This window comes from Pleurodeles waltl, chromosome 11 (assembly GCF_031143425.1).
Source record: "Pleurodeles waltl isolate 20211129_DDA chromosome 11, aPleWal1.hap1.20221129, whole genome shotgun sequence".
In the NCBI taxonomy this organism is placed as follows: Eukaryota; Metazoa; Chordata; class Amphibia; order Caudata; family Salamandridae; genus Pleurodeles; species Pleurodeles waltl.
In genome coordinates this window covers 703,502,572-703,528,735 of record NC_090450.1, presented here as the reverse complement: position 1 = coordinate 703,528,735, position 26,164 = coordinate 703,502,572, and the positions used below count along the sequence as shown (strand labels likewise).

At 43.6% G+C, this 26,164-nt stretch overlaps 1 protein-coding gene across 1 annotated transcript in view; it reads right to left on the bottom strand.

Moving 5' to 3' along the window:
* Positions 1 to 9,997: 9,997 nt before the first annotated feature.
* The window catches only part of LOC138266666 (melanin-concentrating hormone receptor 1-like), a 196,863-nt gene continuing 180,696 nt past the window's right edge, over positions 9,998 to 26,164 (bottom strand). The window contains exon 3 of the mRNA XM_069215471.1: positions 9,998 to 12,265. Within this exon, the coding sequence (XP_069071572.1) occupies positions 11,707 to 12,265 (559 nt within the window). The 3' untranslated portion in view covers positions 9,998 to 11,706. The remainder of the gene's footprint in view (positions 12,266 to 26,164) is intronic.

The window sequence follows — 26,164 nt, the reverse complement described above, 5'->3', positions numbered from 1 at the left end:
AATGTTTGACTATTGATAATTGCAACATACTTTATGTAATATGGACAAATACTGCATACAGACTAAGCAGATACTATTTTCTATTGAGTGCATTGCTTCACCCTCTTTCTAAAAATTAAAGGGAACAAAATTTGGAAACACTGGAGGCATTAAGGGGCATAGTTATACTCTACTTGCACCGGATTCGCATCATTTTTTTACGCAAATTTGGCGCAAAACTAACACCATATTTATAGTTAGTGCGTCAAAATTTCTCAGTGTGCGTCATTTTCTGGATGCGTGAAACCGCCTTGCGTTAATGACATGCAAGGTAGGCGTTCCCGTCCAAAAAATGACTTAAACACCCGTGCGCCATATTTATCGAACTGGGCAAAAATGGCGTACGGCTGGAAGGCGGAGCCGGAAAATTACGTAAATCCCAATGTGCGTCACAAATTAACTCCTGGGTCAGGGCAGGCGTTAAGGGACCTGTGGGCTCTTTCCATGGTGGGAGACCATGGAAGCAGTCCATAGGTGCCCTTCCCTGCACCCAGGGACACCCCTTGCCACCCTAGCCCACCCCTGGAGGACACCCATCTATGGTGAGTGCAGGTAAGTGCAGGTACGTATTTTTTTAAAAGTTATTTTAAGTGGCATAGGGGGGCCTAACTCGGGCCCCTTACATGCCACTGTGCCCAATGGCCATGCCCAGTGGACAGAAGGGCATGACTCCTGTCTTTGCTACAACAGGAGTCATTTCCAAGGGGGTTGTGCGTCAAAAAATGGCGCAAGTCAGGTTGGAATATTTTTTACTCTAACCTGACTTGCACCATTCTTTGACGCAAAACCCCCATTCTTCCCTAGGCATCTGCTGCCCGGTTAGAGTAATTTATTTTGACGCTAACCAGGCCGCAGCGCCGGCTACAGTCATTCCATAAATAAGGTGCGTTGGAAAGGCGTTAGCAGGCGGTAAACATTTTGACACAACTCTGCCCAAGTGCTGATTTGCATCAAAAAGTATAAATATGGGACTAAGAATCTGTCAAGATTACTGAAAATCTTGATTGTGCCACATATGGATAACTGGGTCTGTGATCCGATAGGTGAGGGTGAAACACCCATAAGCCACAGGAATGGTTTTAAACAGGAGATCATTCAAACACTACTCTTATTATTTGCAGTGTATTTATCTGATTCTATATCAGGACCAGAGGCTCAGATTATGCTATCTCTTTCTTTACTGAGACAAACACAGCAGCCAATCAAATTACAATAAACAAAAAACAAAATTTCTCAAGTCCTAGCATCACATGCTCAAATCACCGAGTGCGACCTTAGACCACATAAGCCATAACCTTAAACGTATATCCTCTTTTTTCGCTGCTTTGCAGCAGATAAGTAACATTTACTTTCTCTCTACTTCAATGTTATTGTGGTATTGATTTATTGTGCTAATATTTGCATTTAAATCAAGCGACGCGATTTCGCTCGCTTTTTGCTTTCGTTTCGTGTTGTAATCACGTTCTGCCGATCTTGTGACAGTTGATTTAGTGCCCTTTTTTTGGTGGAAGCGGGAGCTGGAGTGCTATACGCGCTTAGTGCGTAGTCTGTTCATAGTGGCAACGCGTGTTGCCGTGCTCGCGCGTTTTTACGAGCCGATCTCCTTTTCCCGAGTTCTTTGAGGAGATCGGCTCATTTCTACAAGCGCGTCTGGGTATTAGCAGTTGTTTCACTATTGCAGGATTTCAAAGTGCATCCCTGACGCCCAGTTTAATCCTTTCTGGGTTGTAAAATTTTAATAAGGCTGTGCCTAGAGTAAATTACAGGCAGCTCCCTCCACTTATATTTAAGGAACTTTCTTGATTATTTTGGTGCCTGTAAAGGGTTTTTTCACTTCCCTTGTTTTTTCTGACTTTATTTTTTGAGCCGATTATTAAGGATTATGGCTCAATGGAGTGGCCAGGATACAGGGTATTACCCTGATGATACTGATAACCAATTAGAGGTTAATCTGGTTGAGGCAATCGATTCTAGAGTGCAACAGTCGGTAAATGATGCCTTGGTGAGAGCGCTAGGCCCTTTCTCGGGGCAATTGTTAGAGTACGCTCACTCTCAAGGCTGAATGGCTGATAATATATCTCCTATCTCAGAAGAGAATATTCCTAGAGTAGCCTCAAAGTCCAAGGCTAAAACTAAGAACCTTGTAAGGGATGATCCCTCTGAGGACTTACATGCCGATATGTTTGAGAAACTGCATAAGAAAAGGAGTGCGGAGCATAATTATAGTACTCTGAATAATTCCTCCTCTTCTGACGACTCTGATGATCATGATTCTGATGATTTAAATACACCAGTTCCTAGTAAAAAAGCGAAAAAACAACCTCCACCCCTTCAATTGTTAGACTTCGACCCTTCAGATATTGTGCATCCTAGGTCTTCTAATTGGGTTCCAACTTCAGAAGTTGCTCAGTATGTTCTCTCTAACATAAGAAGAAGCTTTGACAAGGAGGTTCGCTCTCGCCTCAAGGCGGAATTCCCTAGACCAGATCTGGACAATAATGTGGCGGACACTCCAGAAATTGACCCTACAATGGTAACCTTTCTGAAAAAAGTTGCGAAGGATCCCAAAAAAGGCTTAGACAGATCATGGCTCCTTTGTCAGGACAAATTGCTAGACACGTCAGGTCCATTAACAACATTTTTAGATTTAGCTGTCGTTTCCAAAGAATCGGGCATCCCTATTGACACATATGTTCTTCTGGGCTGGGCTCAGAGAGCCGTGTGCCAGATAGGTAACACTAACTGTGCTATTTCCGCTGAGCGCAGAAAGTCCATCCTTATGCGGATGGATCCTAAATTAGTAGATTTAGCCTCTTCGGAAGCGGGACCAGGTGCAGAAGGTCTTCTTTTTGGCTCATCCTTTATTAAGGAGCTGGCAAATTTTGCTCCACTTTTTCCACCCTGGACAAAGCGCAATTGTCAGTTGTCCCTTAAAAAAGTGTTTAGACAAGGCCTTTTTCTCAGGGCTGGGCGTTATGGTGGACGAATGCCCGGCCGGGGATCTTTTACCTACCCGAGAGGCAGGGGTAACTGGTCCGGAGGCCAATCGGATGCCACATTCTACCCCTCTCACTCTAGAGGAGGTAAGCCCAGATTCTGCAGGGGGCATCGCAGAGGACACCAAGGAGCGATACAGGACTCCTACTTTACTGGTAAGCATTATTCACCATTCTCAAGTTACGCTTGGGGGAAGAGTGAGATTGTTTGTGGACAAATGGAGAAAAATCTCTGGGGATCCTTGGATTCTTCAGCCGGTGGCAGGCTTTCATCTAGAGTTTATCAGCACTCCGTTCCAACTGTCAACACCTGTACAAATGAGTTTTTCCCGAGAAAATCAGAGTTTTATAGATGTAGAAGTTCAAGCTTTACTAAACAAAGGAGCAGTAGTTTTTTTCAGCTCCTCACCCTTCTGGGTTCTGCAATCCCATTTTTGTGGTAGACAAGAAAGGAGGAGGACATTGTCTGGTTTTAAATAGAAAAGACTTCAATTCTTGGAAAGTGTACAGACACTTCAAGATGGAAGGGATTCACATGTTGAGGGATATCCTTTTAGAAGGAGACTGGATGGTACGACTAGATCTAAAGGATGCGTACCTCTCAATTCCGATTTTTGCCCCTCACAGGAGATTTCTCCAATTTCAGTGGAAGGGTCATTGTTTGGAGTTCACAGTTCTACCGTTCGGCCTATCCTCGGCCCCCTGGTGCTTCACGAAGCTGTTGAGGCCAGTGGTGGAATGGCTGAGAACCAAGGGAGTTCAACTAATCATTTACTTGGACGATCTTCTTAGTGATCGAGCAGGACTCCCAGACCTTGTTGACGCATTTGAACTGGACAATCAGTCTGTTACAGGATTTAGGTTTCCTTATCAATGCGCAGAAGTCATTGTTGAAACCAACTCAGGTGATAGAGTTTTTGGGCTTCAAGATCGATTCAGTCCAATCGCAATTGATTCTTCCCTCGTTAAAAATTCGCAACATCAAGAGAGAGTTGAGATCGGCTTTAACCAGTCCGACTATTTCTCTAAGGAACATTGCCCGACTGGTGGGTCTGTAAGCCTCCTCCATTCAGGCAATCTTCCCTGCCCCCCTACATTATCGAGCTCTACAAAGACTGAAGATCCAGTACTTGAGACAGGGTCTGAGTTACCCGGCTTTGATTCCTTTAACTTCAGAGGTCAAGGAAGAGATTCAGTGGTGGCTTCACCACATGGAAGCATGGAATGGCAGAGCCATATTCGGGTCTCACCCGGAAGTTGTCATAGAATCAGACGCCAGTCAGTGGGGATGGGGAGCCCGCTGCAGATCTGTAGTTACAGGGGGCCGTTGGTCAATGACGGAGCAAGATCTCCATATCAGTTGCTTAGAGCTTCTAGCGGGCTCATTTGCAATAAAGAGCTTATCACCTCACAAGACAGACTGCTGCATTCTTCTGCGAATGGACAACATTTCATTAGTGCGTTATGTCAACAAGTTGGGGGGAACGAAGTCCAGGGTCCTAGCGGAGATAGCCAAGGAGTTTTGGCATTATTGTTTGAGTCACAGGTTGGTGGTTCTGGCGGAGTACCTTCTGGGAGTTCAGAACACCATAGCAGATTGGAACTCCAGATACCTGACGGATCCCAGCGATTGGAGTCTGGATCCAATGGTTTTCCAGCAGATAGTCCAGGAATGGGGTCCTTGCGAGATAGATCTCTTTGCGTCTCGCCTCAATGCTCAGATCCTGAAGTTATTCAGTTAGAGACCAGACCCCCTGGCTATAGCGACAGATACCTTTTTACAGAATTGGTACCCTTTTAAGGGTTATGCATTCCCTCCGTTTCTTTTGATCCCCAGGGTCCTGTCTCAAGTTCGGAGATAGAAATCAGATCTGGTTTTGGTGACTCCATTGTGGAGGTCTCAGCCCTGGTTCCCTATTGCACTTCATTTAGGATGTGCTCTTCCGTTGCTCATCCCTCCTCGACAGAATCTGTTGTTGAGTCCGGAGGGCCTTCAACATCCATTGATTGTGTCAGGGAATCTAATGCTGATGGCGTGGATGGTTTCAGGACAAGATGGAAAACCCCAGTACTTTTGCAACAGGCTGAAAACTATATCAAGCAAGCCTGGGCCTCTAGCACACGCAAGAGATATGCATCTGCATGGCGGAGATGGGATAGTTGGTGCAATGGAAGGGGTATCAATCCCATGGAGTCAAATATTGATTTAATTCTCAATTTTTTTGCTGAATTAGCTTCTTCAGGTCTGCCTATAGGACGGTCAATAATTTTAGATCAGCCATTTCTTCTGGTCATAAACACATTGATGGTAAGCCAGTGGGGGAACACCCCCTAGTTTGTAAGTTATTGAGAGGTATTTGTTTTTCTAATCACCCCCAGGTCAAATATTCTGTTTTATGGGACGTGAACATTGTGTTAAAATTTATAGATTCTTGGCCCAGTAACAAATATTTATCCCGCAAACAGCTTTCGGCTAAGTTGGCTATGTTGTTATGTCTAGTTTCCTGTAAGAGGGTTTCGGATGTCAGGGCCTTAGATTTATCTGGTAGGATTTACTCTCCTGATGGTGTTACGTTCAATATTTCCAGAAGAACTAAAACTAATTGCAGGTCAGTATCTTACCCTTGTTTCCGGATAATTCAAAGTTATGTGTGGTACAATGCTTAAAAGATTATGAACTGGTTACCGAGGAGTTTAGACAGAACATGAATGGTCAAGTGCTAATTTCTTTGCAGAAGCCTTTTAAGCCGGTTTCCTCAGCCACTCTTGCGAGATGGATAAAATGGTTAATGAGTGAAGTAGGTATTAATACCAGTCAATTCGTAGCTCATTCTGTTAGAGGGGCTATGGTTTCAAAATCATATACTTTAGGTTCTAGCCTTGAGGATATTATGAAGACGTAGTAAAGGAAAAGAGTACACTGTTCCAAAAAAGTTCTATCTAAAGAGACGACAAGCATCGGTCTTATGATAGGAGTGCCCTCAAGCGTCAATGAAGACGCGAAGCATCATCATCGGGCTAACTCCTCGTCAGAACGGCACTGCAATATCTGACGGGTCACCACACATCTGGTGGTGGCACTAAACCGAAGATGGTAATGCAGATCCAATGGTATCTGCCATACGTGCTGACAGTGAAGGGAGAGGAGAGTAAGAAGTGGGTTAAAATTGGCTCTGGACACTCAGTATCTGAATTTAATTACTCAAAGTAGCAGTCAGGCCAAGATTAAAAACAATAGAGGAGTACTTGAAGGACATAATGGTCACCGATACTCCTACATAAAGGATAAGGAAGAAAAATATTCTATCCTAACACTCAGGGGTCGACATGTTTCGCGCCTTTGTGGTCAAAAAATGATCCAGTGGCGCTTCATCAGGACCGTGATTGATAACTTCTCCTACAAAAAGATATCGTAAGTGCTAAAAGGTCACTTACTATGTGTAGACTAATCGTCAGAGTCAGTCAAACAGTAGGTTGCCCTATAGAAGAGACGGAAAACAACAAGACATACGTTGGTGTCTTAGCACATATAAATTAACCGTAATACCAGAGATAAACATCATCCCCTAAAAGCATCGTCAGACACAATAGACATGACATAGAAGGCTTACCATCCCATATGGAAATCAGGCATCTTAGGGACGCGTAAACCTCAGACCAAAGGAGAATGCACTATATGTAGAAGAATGGCAGTACAGTATGTTTGAAAACAATAATGTCACATATAGTGCATAGGGACATAAGATCATGCACAATTGAAAATGTGTTCCAACACCCACCAAAAGTGTCGAAATAACTCTGTTAACATTATGTATGAAGAAAATTAAATGTCGGCAGAGGTAACCGGAAAACTTGAGTAACCTTACTGGCAGCAGTCATGGACAAAGAAACTTCTATATTAAATAAACATACAGAGTTCTGAATATTAGGGAGACCCGTGAGGGGAGTAGATGTAGGATGATAGTATCAGTAAAATAACATATAAATCGAGGTCTCTTGTGCAGAAAAAGGGAAAAGAAAAACAAACACGCCGCAGAACGTGGTGAATATGCAAATATTCAAAAGCATAAAAGCCGACAGTACGGCTGATGCTGAATCAACTGTGCCCGTCGGTGGCAGGGCCAGTGTCAGCAGTTTGTAAACGATCCTCAAATGTGGCCGGCACTAGACATCGGGTGCGGACCGCACCGACAACATAGAAGAAATGCCGGTAAAGAGAGGACGTCTCAGCAAGGATTGACCGAGCCCTAAAACAGTAATGGATGCAAAAAAACGAATGGCTGCAGGACTTACATGATCTCTTCCTGTAGTCCTTTCTTCACCTACCCGAGGACCCGTGCCTGAAAATCAAGGCACCGGACGTCCGGGAGGTGTTAAGTAGACTCGGGCCATACGCCGGAGCAGGGAACATCATCGTAGTGGAAAGTAAACACTAAAAAGAGACTAACACACGAGAGTGAACCAAGTAAAAAAACGGCAGCCATCTTTGCAATGAAAAAGGGGAGCCGGTCCAGGACATGAAAATGGTAATCCCCAAAGTCACAAATAGTCATAGAGTCAGCCAGAAATCAGATAGACTCGAGGGGAATAAATAAACCTCATTGAGGTTTAAGAAACTGTACAGATATGATCCAGAAAGAGGGAAGAAATGTCGCAAAAAACGGATAAAAAGGATTATCCCAAGACAAGGAACAGTTGTTAAAAATAGATTGTCAACAACAGATTAAGGTGATAGGATCCACCATGGAATATCATCATTGAGGCCCTTGTTGGATGTTTTAAGTTTATAAATCCAACGCTGTTCAATCCTGAACAGATATTTAGGGTCATTATCATTGCGTTTAGGCACCTGTAGAACTGTCCACCGCAGATCGTCAGGGCCATGGTTCGCTTCCAGAAAATGCGAGCTTAATTTGGTGGTAATGCGAGAACACCTGATGTTACTACGATGTTCGTTAATTCTTTGTTTGACGGGTCTGGTCGTCATGCCCACATATTGTAAGTCACAAGGTCACGTAATCAAGTAAATACAGTGTCGGGTGTTGCAATTCGTGTGCTTAGTCAACCGCCAAGTGCCAACATGTTTAAGATCCAGTACGTCTGCCCGATGAGTAAGTGGGCAGACATTACAGGAGCCGCAAGGAAAATGCCCGGAAACCGGAGGTAAATTCCATAGGGTGGACTGTTCCCGTGAACTGCCTTGTGTATGCGGCCGTGTATGGACAACTAAGTCCCTAATGTTGGGAGATCTCTTGAATGCAAACAAAGGTCTATCAATGTGTATCCCACCACTTTGTAGAATGTTCCATCTTTTATTGATGAATTTTTTAAAAAAAATAATTTTTGAATTCTTATTATGAAGACAGCAGACTGGTCTTCGTAAATTTTATTTTAAACCTGTGATGGATGTTGCCTCTGTTGTTATTGGTCAGCATTGAACTAGCATAATCAGAGCCTCCAGTCCTGATATAGAATAAAAAATATTCTAGCTTACCCGTCAAGAATTTTCAATTCTATTAAGGACACGGAGGCGAGGATTATCCCTCCCTTAAATTAATAAAGGTTAATGTGTATATGTTTATAAACTCAATTCATTTATACCCTCCCTGTGTTATATATTGGAAATTGACTCGGAAAAGAAATGTTGTTGGATAGGTCTACCATTGTGAGATATTACCTTTTTCATTTATTACTTATCCCAGGTTCGGATCAGAAGGATTCCTGATGGTATCATCCTGGTGTCTTGGTGTTAGACGGTCTTTGCCTCAAAGAGTAAGAAGTTGACTCGAGGATCAGTTTGGTTGAACTTTCGATAGACGTTTGATTCAGATGGGTCAAGTTTCGAATCAACCATTGCAGAAGAAGTTTGTTGAAAAAGTTGAAAAGTTATTGGTTTGAACAAAGAAAGAGGATATGATGTTTAATGTTATGGCTTATGTGGTCTAAGGTCACACTCGGTGATTGGAGCATGTGATGCTAGGACTTGAGCATCTTGGGAAATGTAGTTTTTTGTTTATTGTAATTTGATTGGCTGCTGTGTTTGTCTCAGTAAAGAAAGAGATAGCATAATCCTCGCCTCCGTGTCCTTATTAGAATTGAAAATTCTTGACGCGTAAGCTAAAAACTATTTTATTTGTCCCTAGCTTTGAATGAGGGTATAGTGTTTCCTCTTAAGGTAATGGCTATGCTAATACTAGTCCTTTGAATGCATCTGAACTCAATAATGATGGACCAAAAATCTGTAGCATGACAACGTGCAATTAATTTTCTTGCCAGATATTGTGCCTTTTATTGTCTGAAATCAGTGTGGATAACGCAAAAGTAGGCAGAGTGACTATAGGACCCTGCAGATTGGTGACCTTTGGCCAGAACCTTGGAAACAATTCCTGCGGCAGAAGGGCCAGTAAGAGGGGAGAGAAGGAGTAGTTCCGGGGTAGCCTCTTGAATAGACCACATGCTTGCGAGAGAAGCACCCCCAGCGTTTGGAGGAGTAGTGACAGAAGTGACAAGGAGGGCATCTTGTAACATAAGGAACAGGCTAGAAACATCACCGGTCTCCAGGTCTTACTGTGAGGAAGGACGGGGATCCAATATGAGGGAGAAAAATCAGCTTCCTCCGTGGCACTGCCATATCTGTTATTCGTGACAGCTAAAGAAATACGTGTTTTTTTTTTTAAATCAGCAAGTTTACCTACATAGAGTGTAGTTGGCATATGGGAGGTGATTTTGTAGTAAAGATGTATCTGTGCAGTAAGCAAACTTGGCTTTCTGAATTTAGATCCAGTGATATTTTTAGGTGAACATTAACCGTACTTCGGAGAAGTTTTTAAAGCTAATGTTCTGAAAAAGAACCGTAAAGGACTATACAATACACTGTGCCGTCCTTACATATGAGAGACGATGTGATGTACTTTTAATCTTTGTTTTTACGATATGATGGAATTTATATTGTTTTTATTTTTATGATTGTGTAAATATTTGTGTAGTAAACACCCTTCACACATTAACTTGAGTACTTTGAGTATTCTCGTGCTACGTTGGCAAGCACTGGAAAGGACAGTGCAGCTTGTACTCAAACGCTGATAGAGTGTATACAAGGACACTGCCATTCAACCGGAAGAGGCCCAACCTCTAAGGCTGACAGAGGTACAAATCCTCCATTATGATACTCAGAAGTCACCACTGAGGTATGGAGCCCTTCCCTGCCGCACCGCACTACCTTATCCTAACAAGCAATGGCAAAGCTAATGGTCTTGCCTATGCAAAAGCAATTGGCTTTGCCAATGTGTTTTAGCCATCTTGTACACCAGTGTGGCTGCTGTTCAGTATGTCTAAACATTAGTGGCACAGAGGAGAGTGGCGTGGAGTGTTGTAGAGTGGAATGGAGTAGAGTGGCAGAGACTGTTGTGTATTAGAGTGGCATAGTGTGAAGTTAGGTAAAGTGGCACACACTGGAGTGCCATAGAGTAATGTGGGCTGGTGTAGAGTGCACTGGCGTAGAGTTGCAGGGTATAGTGGCGTAGAGTGCAGTGGCATTGAATTCAGTGGCGTACAATGCAGCCCTGTAGAATGCAGTGGTGTAGATTAGAGTGGTGCATAGTACAGTGCAGAGTGGAATACAGTGGCGCAGAGTTAAGTGGCATAAAGTGCAGTGGCATAGAGTAGAATGGCATACAGTGGTGCAGAGTGAAGTGCCATAGAGCTGAGTGATGCAGGGGGCAGTGGTGCAGAGTAGAGTGGAGTGGCATAAAGTGCAGTGGCATAGAGTGCAGAGTAGAATCAAGTGGCATAGAGTGGTGCAAAGCAGAGAAGCTTAAAGATTAGATTGGTGTGGCCTAGACTGGAGTGGTTAGAATGCAGTGGTGTAGAGTAGAGTGGCGAAGAGTGCATTGGCATAGAGTGGTACAGAGTAGAGTAGGGAAGCATAGCTTGAAGTGCCTTAGAATGCAGTGGTGTAGAGTACATTGGTGCAGAGTGCAGTAGTGTGAAGTGGTTCAGAGCAGAGTGGAGTGGCATAGAGTGGAGTATTCATGGTGTGGTAGTACACTGCGATTACAGACAACACATTTTCAGTTGAACTGACCATTACATTTGCACAGACATACAGTTTTACCAATACAACTGTACAGTGCACAGAAGAAAATGTGTGGAAATTACTTTACCTCTTGTAATCATTTGTTTAGATCATATTAAAGTATTTGTTTCCAACACAGTTCAGAAATAACAGAAAATGTGCTTCATTTGTGTTCTTAATTGTGATATATTCTGAAATACTTAAACAGTTCATTTAAATGTTGTCATGTGCTAGAAAACAACTCTTTTATATCCCAAGCATCCAGCAAGATTGTCACATAAATCATCTCACTTTGGAGTCAGAGAAAGAAAAGTAAACAAGAGCCTTCGGAAGACAGCTCCAACATTTGACCTTGGTCTTTGAATACACAGCACATGTGAAGAGATAAGAATAACATGTACAGGCCTGTTTACAGAAAGGGAGCACTCAGAAGGATACTTTAAATAAGGTTTTGGCAAGTGAAGGTATGAACTCAAGCTGGACAGCCTAAAACAAATAAAGACAGCAAATGGAAAGCAAGGCTGAATGCATTCCTCTGTCAACTTTCTGAATGCCCTCAAGATGATCAGGCAGCTGCGCTGCATGGTAGGCTGTGAGTTAAAAATGAACCCACCTTGAGTGTGAGATCCTCTCACGGAAGAACTCTGTGCAGAAGATGACCAGGATGGGGCTGACGCAACTGTGGGCATAGCTGAGGCAGATGGTAATCTGGTTGAGATAAAAGAAAGTCCTGGAGGGTGTGGCGCTCAGGTTGACCAGCTGTACCACGTGGAAGGGTGTCCAACATATTAGGAAGGCACCAATGATGGTGAGTGCCATGCGAGTCACCTTCTTACTGCGGGCTGAACGTTTCTTTTGCACCTTGCGCATAACTTGGAAGAGATGGTGCAAGGTCAAGGAGTAGAGTACTGTGATTATGAGGACAGGCACAATGAAGGCAAGGATGGATTGGTAAAGTGTGTACCAGTAGAGACTACTTGGACCAGGCAGATCTATCAGGCAGATCTCCGTCTGGTTGTCCTTCTGAACGCGGGCATAGAGCATAGCTGGGGTCGTGAGGCAGAGGCTGCCAGCCCACACTGCGCCGTTGATGAGTGCCGTACAGTGCATGGTGCGCTTTTGCCCCACAGTGGCTGAGTAAACCACAGCTACGTACCTAAGGATGAAACAAAGTGACAAATGGTGAGTTGAGAGTGAAGGAATCTTCAAAAGAAGAAAAAGAAAAAGGCACTTTGTGGAAAAATTTGTACATAACAGAGAAAGTCAGAGAGAATATGGATAAAGAAAGTCAGTGGCAATTTAGGAAGTTCCACAAATGGTAATACAATAACTTAAGAGTAAACTCACAGATGCAGGCAAGAAACATGAAAAAACAAAAAACTGTTGTATTTTAGTAAAATTCACATGTAGAGACAAAGCAAGGTACACAACATACAAGAAACAAATAAAGGTTGGGGACTTTGTATAACGGATAACAAAAGAGAGAAACAGAAAGTCACAGTGAGAAAGTGAAATGAAAAGCGAGATCAGGATCCACAATTCAGATACAAAGTCTGATGTAAAGTCTACAGCCAACCTGTTATCAAGCTTGTTATCAGCATGCTGACAAACCCGCTACAAGGACCACAAGCACAACTGCTGCATAGCTTCAATGGAAAGCCCACTGCCAAGTCCACTATGAAGTCTGATGTGAAGCTGCCAAAGTACCTGCTCTGGGAAAAATACTCTAACTTGTATCAGGGTTCCAAGCAACTTGTGGTGTCTTGTTGGTTGACTCTTTCTTGAACCTTCTTGGTTTTTTTTATATCATGGTCCTGTAAACCATGAAACCTTGATAAAATCACCTAAACTGGTGCAACTTTTGAGCCCATTGACACATCTGTCCACAACTAAGAGCTGAATTGAGGAATGCCACTAATATCAAGATGATACAGTTCACGTTAAGGTTTGGAGGCTCGCAGAAAGGTGCAAAATATTTTTTTAAACTGCACATTCCTTATTAATGTGAATGAAGGTATGACTGCGCTCTACACGGACACAGTCACCAACATCTGTTTGCAAGGTCAGGCTCACTAGGATGACTCTAGGCACATGATCTTGAGTTTCCTGCTGGAGAGCTCACAACAAGAGACTCTCTCTCCCAGTCTGTGATGCTGCCAACCAATTAGGTTAAATGGGGTGACGTGTCTAAAGGAACATGGATGGGACAGTTGAGTAGTTCTTTGGCGAGAAAGAGTTTTACATGAGGGAGGCAAGAGAGAGTGAGTGCCTCTTCATAGTGAAATGGGTTTGATTTTCTTTGACTACAGCCAGTCCACACAACAGAAGAGACCACAGTGGAAGAGAGTGAAGAAGGAGCTCATTAACCTGAGAACTGAGTCATCATTAAATATCATGAAATTACATGTTACACATGAAAAGAAAGCAATTTTTTTTTAGAAAAGCGGACAATAAATACAACTAATTATCAAAGGTTCACATGGGTGTGGATATGTAAGTTTAATTAGTTTACACACATGGTTGCTTATGTCAGAGATTGCACAATAAATGGTTTATCAACTCTGAAAACATGGAACTATGCAAATTTTCAGTAGGAGCCAGCAAGATACCACAGTACAAGAAAATGGGTTTTTGTTGGTACAAATCAAATTACTCCTATACAAAACGCCTAATATGGACAAAGTTATTTATCCTGGTTTAATGGACGCCTTCCAGACTGTATCCTACACCGTCACTAAAACTGGGTAAGTCGCTTCAAAGATAAAGAGTTTCAAAGTAACAGTTTCACTAGTAAGTGGCAACAGGAGGCTTCCTAGTACTCCAAGAGCGGATCACCACTAATGACTGCCTCTTGGAGTCAGTTAGGCTGGTGCTGCCGGATGAGAATCAGTTGCTTTGTGCAGGCGGTCCCAGTTCAGAGCTTCCAAACGTCACAGAGTTCCTCTGGGTTAAGGAGAGCTCTAGTCTGTTATCCTACAGCAAGGTCCTTCCAAGTCTGCCAAAGCACGAACATGCTTCCCCCATCTTCCCAATCAGTCTTTGGTGCTGACACTAGAATCCTTGCCTGCTGCTGGAGAGTTCTCCTTCTGGGTACCAACTGACAGTGAGCCCAAACTGGCTTTGTCCCTCACTCCCAAGCTGCAAGAAAAACCATCTTCAAAGAAAACAGTATAAAACCACTACTAACGGATCAACTAGTAGGCTTCACTAGGAGCTCAGCTCACTCTGACCCTTTTTTGGAAACACACACAGTCCTTAGTTTGTGCAGCCACATTCGTTTGCCACAGTTCCAACAGTCTCTCCTCTGAGCCAGGGTTCTGCACCACACACATTCATGGTGTGGCTGTCTTTCCAAGATGTTCAGACTTTCAGCCATTTTCTATGTTTTGAGAAGCACAAATGATTATTGGCTCTGGTGGTAACAGGTCAGACGCAAACTCCAACCACTTCTTTCTGTCTTTAGTCTATGTCCGGTTCTTCTCCTGTATCAGGGCAGGCTGACATTATCCACATTGTGTGAAGACTGGACCCATCCTTCTCAAGCTGCGAACTTGGATACCATCAGATAGAGTAATCCTAGCAGGAGCGGGTGAATGACCCATCACTCAAACGCTAATCCCAGCCACTGCCCAATTTACTACAGATTACTCACTAACACCTAAAACTGCAGTGTGAGTGGTCAGATTGAAGCTTTTTAAAATATCATAGTGCCTAATGGGTGAAACGGGATGTCAACAGAAAAGGCCACTGACTTTCGTTCTTCCTCCACTTATGCTTCCCAAACTGGTTTGATCACCTCTAATGTTAGTCAGCCTGGAAAAACATGCCTTAACTATATACATATTATCTCCTCCACCACCCCATATGCAACTCCGAGCATTTATATGATCAGTCTTACCACTGTCTTCACCTTTTCAGCAACACATTTAAGGAGAACCAAGTTAACCAATTTTCACTGCGAAGTCAAAATACCAGCATCATTTAGCATAGAGAAATGCATGAAACGTGTGAAAAAGTGCATTTTCCTACATTAGATATAATGATACTTTTTTATTGGAAAGCTCCACCATTCTTTGCCTCCCCTACAGGACCGGCTTTAGGGCGGTGTGAGCGGTGTGGCCGCACCGGGTGCTGACCTCAGGGAGGGCGCTGTGTTTAGCAATAACTTACGAAACTTGCGATTTAAAATCAGCTGCTGAAAAGTTTCTTGTGCGTCCAGCCTTCATGAAGCAATTAAAATGTCAAGATACCTCTTGTTATGAATGTTCTTGCTAGAAAGAGAGATCAGAGAATTGCCTAGTGGCAGCTTTGACTCACCATAAAGTAGCGTAGGGGGCTGATATGCCTGCTGCAAAGAACAGAATGATATTTTGTGTAGATAGCTGAGTGGATTAGTAAAGCCAGCCTTTACAAGCGCTTTAAAACAAATGAGTGTATGTGAAAGGGGGCTGTGGAGAGATGAGTTGCACATTTTCCCAGGGGTAGTGAAGGATCTGAGGAGGTAGTCATGAGGTCGGGGCGCCAAAAAAGACTGTCACACAGGGCGCCCCCAACGCTAAAGCCGACCCTGCTCCCCTCCCTCCCATTGAGTAGCTAATGCTTTATATTGGGAGTGGGACTGTATTATCACGAGTTGAAACTTAAAATGGTTGTGTTTTATGGGGTAGGATTATCATAGTTGGCCTCAAAAACTCTGTGTTTTCAGAAAAGTAATCGACGAGCTTGGAAAAATATACCATAAGTCTCTGATATGACCTTAATAGATATTTATCTTCTCACATTCCCATTTTTAATACTATCTCTATTTTTTCTTTTTGTATCCTTTTCACGAATGTGTAGCTTGCATATGTTATGCCTCATACTTTTATGTGATGTATCTACAACGTTATCCTTAAACCATGCTCTTTTAGAATCTTACATATTGATGTCCAGGGTCCCCCATGTTCCTCATCAATAGCAGCAAATACAACAATATCGCCCTAACTAAAGACGTACAGTGTTTAGAAGTTGGGTGTAAAATCATCTTTTGATAGAAAGAAGAGCATTCTGCCTCTTCCAAAGTACACAATACACCCCAATGGTTAAGTCAGCATGCCGATCTATCTATATATTTATTTGACTGTCTTTGGTCCACAAACTTGCACCTTCCATTGCATTTGAAATGTTTTACAATTGGGACCACCAATCTGAATTTTCACGGTATCCTCTTACTGAAAAGTTTAAACAATCTCCAAAGCCACCTGCAGCAGTTCCATTTCAGGTACAGGCACTTTTCTTGGCTTATATAAACAAAACCTGACAGTTTTCCTCAAAACCCATACCCCAAATTTAGACATCTGATTTTCCCATTAAACTCATGAAAAAATCTGGTAAATGCTCCTTTTTCGATCTCTCTTTAAAGGAACCACGTGGACACATCTCCTAAGATGTATTATCATTTTAAAACCTGCTTGAACACCCCAGCAGAGTAATATTTCTCTAAAAAATATACAACTTTGCAATTAACTTCCTTCAAACTCGAATTTTATTTATGCACAGCATCTTTATGATTTTATATCTGTATGCTCCAAGTGTATTACCAACGTTTCGCCCCACCTCCAAACATTTCCACCAACAATTCTTTAATTTTAATTGAACACGGGGAGCATATCCCATTGAAATCATTTTTATGCCCACTCCAGTCTTATTATTTCAGCTGGAATTGTATTTTTCACATGCACATTTAAAGTATGTTGTACAATATCCTTTTCTTTCCATCACTGTGCAAGAACGCTCATTTAATACGACAGCAACTTCACATGATTTACACAGCAGAAAACCCCTTGTAGTTTGTCATGTGGATGCATTTAACATATTATTTCATATTTCTTTCTGTCCCCTCATCTCGTTGTTCTTGTGAAGCATTTCCCTTCTTCCAGACCTCTACACAATACATTGTGCTACACATCTCTGTTTGTTTTTACTGCATCAGATTTGCCATATATACTATTATGAAGCATGTTTAGCAGATATTTCTATGGTATGAGCTTCTGCAGTCGCATAGTGTTAAGTCTGGCCACATTCTCCACTGTTATTTCGGGGGTCATTATGAACACGGCGGGATACCTTGCCATGTTCATGCTGGCGGTCTTTTCATAGACCACCAGCCCCTTTGAGACCCTGCTGGCCGTATAATGGACATTCTGCTGGGCCAGGACATTGCTGACGGCTTGACATGGAGCCGTCTTCAATGTTGCTGTGTGGCAGGTGCAGCAGATCACTGCCTGTAAATCGGGCGGTGACCTGCGCGACAAAGCACTGCACGGGGGACCCTGGGCACCCCTTCCGCCAGCCTTTCCCTGGCGGGGGAACCCTGGAGGCTGGAGGAACAAGGTTTCTTTATCCGCAGGGCAGCGCTGCTTGCAGCGCTGCCCTGCTGGATAAAGTATTCCGCCATCGTCAGGCTGCCTGTCGGCGGTAGCCTGGCAGTGGCAAAGGGCTGCCTGTGGCGGCCCTCCCTTGTTCATTATATGGCGGTCCAGACCTCCATGCCGGTGGCGGTAATTTCCACCGCCGCCGGCATGGGGGTCTGGACCGCCATGTTCATAATGAGGGCCTTAATCTTCATCTGCCTACCAATAACTTTTCTCTTAGATACTCATTGGTTATGACACTACATTGACAAGTGGCAATCTGGACAGTTATGTGAGGTATATCATTTTACACGGGGCCTTCATTTCCTTGATAAACAGTCTTTCTTCCAAGTACCCATAAAACAACATCATTTTTGTATACAAGCATCTTCATTTACCTTTCCACCCTCAAGCACAAACACCTTTAGATTCTCACTCAGTACCAACAACTTTGCGAATGTAAAGTAATTTACCATGAACAAAGGAGAGCAAAGTTGAACAGGGATTTACATATTCAGTGGATTTTGCTTTGTCCCGCTTTCTCCCCAAAACCCAGGCAATGGAAAAATGGCAAGGACATTTGTCTTGGGTTTCAGAGAGATTAGCTAAACCTGTACACTAACATACTTCTTATACATGTTGCACTAATTCTTTTTTGTTTTTGAGCCTGTTTGAACATTAACATATCCAAAATAATTTGCATGTGTGCCTTATCACCATCAGTTCACTGCTGCCCACAAAATGCCGTGGATTCCCAGCTATGTGTCAGGTCCAACATGTTGCCAGGGATTACCACCATTGAGCCAGAGCCATCATGATGCCGGGAATGACCACTGTTGGGTCAGGGCTTGCACGTACCAGAAAATACCACCATTGTGGCATGGCCAGCACATTGTCATGCATAACCACCATTGTGTCAACACCTGCATTCTACCAAAAATTACCACAGTTGCACCAGTATCTGCATGTTGTCAGGAAATACCACCACTGTAAAAGGGCCAGAAGATTGTTAGATATTACAACCGTTATTCCTGGTCTAGAATTTTATGGACAGGGGCAGTTGACAAAACACTTGGGGGCAGATTTACAAGAAAGTGGTGCATCGGTCCCGATGTGCCACTTTTCTTGTGTCCCCCTACTGCCACCTAACAACACCATGGTTGTGCTGTATTTATAATACAGCGCACCATGGCTGTCGGTAGCACAATAACGTCACTTTTTTTTATACTATCTTGGTCCTTTGCTGCACTAGCGTCAAAAATGTAGTGCAGCAAAGCACAGGGAGGCCCATAGGTTACTACTGGAGTGTCATTTTAACGCCTGCTCTGAGCAAGCGTTGACAATGACAGAAAAAATGGCACTGTGAAATGTTGTAAATTTCACTGCCCTATTGTTTGGGGCCACCCTGCATCAGAACGCCCCCCCTTGCATACATTATGCCTGACGCAGGCATTATGTGGCACAAGGGGTTGCAAAGTGACCCAATGCAAGCATTGTGGCACTTTGTAAATCTGGTGCGGGGAAAAGGCCACCTTAGCGCCGCCTTAGCGTAAAAAACAAAATGATGCCAGGGTGACGCAAGGTGGCGCAAGGGTTTTTTAAATATGCCCCTTGGTCCTTACCTGCACATATTCATGCGCCTGCATACTAACACACGTGACTTGTGTGCACAGACCTCAGGCAGGCAAACAAGTACTTGCAGACAGGCGTACACACAGGGGCCTACGTGCGCACACACACAGGCAGGCATACATATACTCATGCACACACTGTGGAACCTTTTTTAAACTTATCTTTCTTATGCTAACTATAGGCTGCATGTTTGGGAGCCCGCCCACCTTCCTATCTAACTCTGCACACTGACTAAGGCGCACAGTCACAGAACTTACAAATATGCAGGTCCACAATCTGTTCTGCTGAAAGAAAAAGGAAACTCGTTTCAGAAAAACACATTTCCTTCCAAATCCACAAGAGCATTTTCACAAGTGAACTGGCTTATTATTCCTTGCACTAAGATCCCAATGGCAGACTTGTAATGGACTATGGTGTACTAGTGCTTTGTTTATCACCTCCTACATACCTAAAGTACTATGCAATAAACCACAACAATCCCAGAGCTAATGCAGAAACAAGATTTCAAGGCTGCGATGCGCAAAAGTGCCTTAGCACCTTGTCTCTACATTGGATATGATCATTGCCAGCTCAAAGAGAGCAATGCTGAACTTGCCACCTGTCCTGCACCTATTTGAAGGAGGGCGACTTGCAGCAGAAGGAGTACCCCTGAAATCTTGGAAAATATTGGTGTCAGCTAAGAACAGATGTCTGTGAAATCCTATAAAACGCAGGAACAGAGGCGCAAACACCCCACTTTCTATCTTTTCAGACACACTGCTTGGAGGCATCCCCACAGTGAATTGCGGGGTTGCAGAAGTGTTGCTTTCCTTCATGTTCCAAACCACTTTTTTTCTGTGGAGGGTACAGGTGCGGTCGTAGGGTGGTAGCTCATTTTGTCCTCTGAGGCTCTTATTTTGGTCAGCACGATCATTCCTAGCGCTAGCTAAGACTTTTTTTTTTTTTTTAAATGAATGTATACTATACTAATTTCAAAGGGCTTCCAGCCAGCTATTTTCATTCATTGGTCTGTTGGTGTGGCATTCACATTTTGCTTTCACCCACAACAAACAGCATATAGCGTGTGGCTTTCACGAGGTGCACATCCGCAGTTCTCTTCGGTGCCAGTGTTTTTGTTTTTACTTTATCGGTGTTGCCTTTGTGCTTAAAGTCTGAAATGATGGCAGGACACTTTCTACCAGGAGCACAGGGAACATTCCAACTTTAGCAATTCCTGTCTCCTGATAATGGTGTTGTAAATGCCTTTTGGAATGGCCTTCTTTTTTTTATGACTGCTTCCGTTTTCAGCATACCAAATTCCTTTTGAAACTGTTTCCATTAATTTGTAATTATTTTCACTATCTCTAACTGCACTCCTGTATGTTTTTCTAGTATGTACTTTAAATGAGCATCACGTAAACCAATGTAGTCCATATGGCCTGTTTGAATTGTGTTCTAGTTTGCTTTCAGTGCTCTTGTGTGTCCTGCTTATATAGACAGTTACCTATTAGATTAATAATTTTAACTATGTCACATACCAATCTATCTATCTATCTATCTATCTATCTATCTATCTATCTATCTATCTATCTATCTATCTATCTATCTATCTATCTACCTTTGCAACTGACCATCTACCTTTGCAACTCTGTCTAATCATCTACCTTTTTAACACTGTCTGTCTGTCTACCGAACTTTGCAAACCTATCTGTATATCTCTCTTTCCAAATCTATCTATCATTGCAGTTTTGTCTGTCTATGCAAGCCTCTCTGTCTGTCTGTCTAAGCAGCTGTCAGTGCAAGCCTTTGTCTGTCTGTGCAAGCCTCTGTCTGTCTCTCTGTGAAAGCCTCTGTCTGTCTCTCTGTGCAGGCCTCTATCTCTGTGCATGCCTCTGTCTGCCTGTGCAAGCTTCTGTCTGTCTGGCTGCCCGTCTGTGCAAGCTTTTCTATCTGTTTGTCTAAGCCTCTTGATGTGTTTGTCTGTGTAAGCCTCTCTGTCTGTACAAGCCCCTCTCTCTACCTCTGCAAGCCTGTCTTTCTGTGCAAGCCTCTATGTCAGTCTGTCTATGCAACCCTCTATCGGTCTGTCTGTACAGGCTTCCCTGTCTGTCTGTTTGTAAGAAGGGGTTACAAAAATATTACATAAAGGGTTAGCAAAGACAAGGGGATGGCAGCCAATGGCAAACCTATTGACTTTTTCAGGGCTGGTGTTAGCCAAGACATTGCGATTTTTCTTCAGTTATGTTTAGAACAGTTACTTGTTAAGGTTTTTGGCCAGACTTAATTTCACTTTCAGTTACAGCATGCTCCGTATTTACAAGGAAGCATACAAAAAAAGAATTATGGTATGGTTGATTTAACCTCAGCCACTGGTAATTGCTCAGGACTGCAGCCCAGTATATCATTATTCTGTACACCATATCACCTCAGTTTGGAGCTAGTCATATGCAAATCAGTCTTGACCCTACTCCAATGGGAACAGCCTGTCTGAACTGCCAGCCCAGGACATCCCTGAAACAGAACACTGGCAACCCAGGACCTGCTTCGCCCACATTAGGGATCATCAGCTTTGCATAGCTTTGCATACCTTTGTATAGCTTTCACAAGGAGCACATACACATACAAAATAGTCCTCTTTGGCAGCCACTACTATGGTAATGTGTGTTTTTTTTAAACAAAAAATATGTTTGGCTTTAGCCAATTATTTTTTTAGATTGACAGCTGGCTATTTCCCCAACAATAAGGTTTCGCACAAACTATGACAGAACAAAACAAAAATTGCCAAGGCCAAAAAGCTGGTGGCCCATGCCAGACTTATTGGTTTTTCCAGTGCTTGTTATGATACCCTTGTGTGTTCAATGAGCCAATATCTACCCTATAACACTAAGATAGATGCTAACAGACAACTGAAATTGAAAGGCAATCTCTACATTCCCCTACATTTTCTGATTAATTTTTAACATCCTGCAAGAGTAGTGGTAGAAATTACGAACTGAAGACACCAGTGCTTTACGTGTGTTACAAGCTGGTGTCCACTTCAAAAATTGTGAATGCTTGTTCCACGTCCAAACCCAAATGTAACCCTAGTACTACTAAGTGACCCCATCTCACGTGTAACACCTTCAGTGAGACCTGGATTTTTCTGCTAAGTACACTTTGCATTCTGGGACTTGTAGTTTTGTTTTTTCCATAATATGCATTATCTTAAAAATCTCAGCATGCTGCGATGATACCTAAAAACCCATGGCTGTCTGATTATAATACTTATGGCATCAAACTATTTTTCAGCAATAAAAACCTCTTCGCTTATCTTGTGGAGCTCACCCTTTCATTTACATCATGTATAAAAGTAGCCACTGACAATGCCCATCGTGTTGGCTTTTGTATAGTGAAGCGGTTTTAACCAGACTTCACAGCACGAACGTTCAACCAGTAACATCAGATCTCATAGGCTGGAGCCCTTAATATATTTAGACTATCCCTACTTAGGGGGGTCTAGATGGGCAAAATGACGTCAAGCAGGGTAATTTCAAGACAAATATTTACAGAGCAAATCTTTAAAATATTCGTCTGTGCCCCTCCTCGATTCTCTCCTTTCTACACTCCATCTTATCTTTTCATCACCTTGTCGGTCTTCCTGTCTCACTCTTTTCTCTCTCTTTTTCAGATTCACCAACTGGCTCTTATTCTTCTCTTTTCTCAATTTCTCCTCTCTCACATCCCCTTCTCTTCCTCTTCTGTCACCTCCGTCTCTGATTTGACCCTCTTCTCTTATCCTTCCTCCCCTCTCTTTTTTCCTATCTCATCCACCTGTCTCTCTCACTCCACTGCCCATTCCTACACTTTATCTCTTCCCTCGTTTTATCTCCTTTTCATTGGCAGGCATCAGTCCAAGGCCACTCTTTCAGGGTCAGACAGATACAAGGAGAACAACATTTTAGATGACTGTATTATTAAGTGACCAAAGCTATTACTGTTCGACACTTCAAATGTATTCATTTCTGTTCTGTTAATAATGATTTTAGGTGTGCACTTTCTCGCTATTATCATATTCACTTGACCACTGTTGGGTGAAATAAACCCATCCCTCATGACCAGAATCATCTGCATTGAATTTACGTCCATTTGGTGCTGACATGAATCATCCCTAAACACTTTTAGGGTCAGGTCTATTCAACTAAAATATGCATTCACCTTGTACAACTGGATAAGGGTTACAAGCAGAAGAGGGCATGGTAACCTCCATGTAGATGGCAGGTTAAAAAAAACCTTGAATGGCCACCCCGCCCTGAAACCTTTGATTTCCCGCCATTGGCTCACCAATATACTGTGCCAAGGCGCAGATTCACACGAATCCTCCTTAGCTGTACAGAGTAAAAATAATTAGCAGGAACACTGCTTCCAACACCTGCTGCTCCTCCGTGGGCCTGTCTCTCCTCTCCCCTCTCTGAAGTGGAACGAGGGAAGGGGAGAGCCTCGGCAAGCATGGGGAAGGGGAACAAGGACTGGGGGATTGAGTGAGGCAGTTTTGAGTGCTGGGTGAGGGAAGTTGTGGGGGGCAGGGAGCAATGGAGCTGTCAGTCTTCTTTTTTGGGGGGCGCACAGAGCAGACAGGGCCTACTGGGCCCCAATCATGGTGGTTGAGGTCCTTTGCCACGGGTGGCCTGCAGTCCTTCCTACTCTGACTCGACAAACTGAGCCAAGTAGAACCCTATCCACACTTGACTCTCAGGGTAGCCACGGCGAGGAGCCACAGGCTTCTCAGGAACATAGTGTAAGGGGAGCAAGAGCTCAGAATTCAAAAGTCAACCAACAGAAACACTAATTTAATGTCCAGCCCAGTGCTTGTTTATGTAAAGAAAGTGCATTTAAACACACAGCAGAACTAAATACTACACAAAGCAATTTGATGAGTGAATACCTGGCAGAGGTGCTGGAGTTACGGGTGCGGCAGATGTTGAGCAACCCCAAATCCGGAGGCAATTCAGAAACATAATGGAAAACAATGAGACCTTTCTATCAGTTTTATTTTTACATAGCATTAACTTTTTGATCAAATGCAGGGAGAGGGCAGTGGTAACTGAGATGAACCCAAAGGACAGCTTTTACTGTCCATTGCACATTTGCTCCTCCTGCATATTAAAATTACTGTATTTGGCATTTGTAAAAAACAGTTTTTCATTGGGCCTCTAGAGGAAGAACACATGAAGTGCATAAAGGGCACCAATATAAAAAAGAAGCTCCTTTTCAAAGTATACCAGTATTGAAAATGAGACTTTTTTGAGCATTTTAATGGTGGAATGTTGCAACAGGTCAGTTTTGAACTAGGGTGAAAAATACAACTGTATGCACATTTATTTTACATTTATGGGCACACCTGGCTAAAACTGCTCTGATATTGTGTTGGTCTCCTTTTGATAGCTCCTATATTGAAATAAAAAAAGTCTTCATATATTCAAGAATATTGCATTATACTGCATCATTACAGTACATCTTTGCAAAAACAGCCTCAGACTACCATCTGATATTCCTCCTTTTAGTCCTACAAACATCTGCTTGTGCTTGGCACCTTGGGCCAGATGTAGCAAAAATAAAAATTGCGACTCGCATTTTGCGAGTTGATGCGACTCGCAAAATGCGAGTCGCATTTTGGAATGCCAGAAAAAAAAACGATCCGATTTTGCGACTCGCAGCCGGACTCGCAACGCATTGTGCGAGTCCGCAGATTGCGAGGTCGCTTTTTGCGAGTGTGCAAAAAACGAACTCGCAATTAGCGAGTAGATGTCGCAAATTGCGATTACCTCGAAAATTGCTTGCAGGTGCAGCAGAACACTCCAGAAAGCACACCAGAACACTCTGGAAACACTTCCTGGCACATGATGATGACATCACAGCCAGGAAGTTTACTAATACACCTGGGAGGAGGGAGGACCACACCCTTTTATAACTGCCAGTCTTCACACAGAACAAACAGCAGCTGCCATGGAGGGAACACCACGAAAAAGAAAACTCAAATTTTCTGAGAGGGAGCTGGAGGTGCTGACAGAGGAATGCTGTCAGCACCATGATGAGCTTTTTGGGAGAGCAGCCCTCAATGTTCCTGAGGCCACCAAAAAAATACTCTGGCAGGACATCCAAGATAAAATCAATGCCCTGGGTGTGAGCCACAGGACAATCGAGGACATTAAGAAGAGGTGGTATGACCTCCGCTCCCGGACCAAGGAGAGGGTGGCTGAAAGGCTCCGGGAGATGAGAGGCACTGGAGGGGGACCATCATCTGTGCCACCACCCACACCCCTGGAAGAAAGGGTGGAAGAAACATTGGAGCAGGAGACAGTGTTTGGATTTGGGGACCTGGACACCTCAGAGCCCAGCACATCAACCGGTGAGTACCATGTGATAAGCCTGTACCCCTATCAATGTCAACCCCCACCCACCATGCACACAGGTGCATGCACAACCAAAATAGCTCCATTTCAGGGTAGAAATTGCCAGAATGATGCATTATGGGAAATGTAGTCAAATAGGCAGTTCATAGACAAATGTTTATTAGGATGTGTGCAATAGATAGTAGACACTGACAGTCTGTTCCCCATGTCCCACAGGTCTCCAGCAAGACACACCCAACACCCCAAGCACCCAGGCCCAGGAGGACACCCCAGGACCCGCCAGCACCCCCACCTGCACCGTCAGCAGCATCCCTGCAGTAGTAACACCTGCTGCAACTTTCACGCCAGAAGCTGCCCCAGCAAAAGGCAGGGAGGACACAGGTGGGAGCACAGGGCAGCCACCGCTGCGCAGGCGTCGCAGGGCAAGACCATCTGGGCTGCTGTCTGCATCCAGGAGACTTCCTCCAACCAACAGTGAGGCACATCTGCTGCGGGGTCAGCGCCTGCAGAACAGAATATTGGGCAGGATTAGTGGTGTGCTGCATCGCTTTGTGAGAACCAACCATGCAAGCATGCAGCACCTCACCAGACGCATGGACATGATGTGTCAGAACACTGGGGACATTGCCCTTGCCATCAGGGAACTGGCGTCCGGACTGCTGG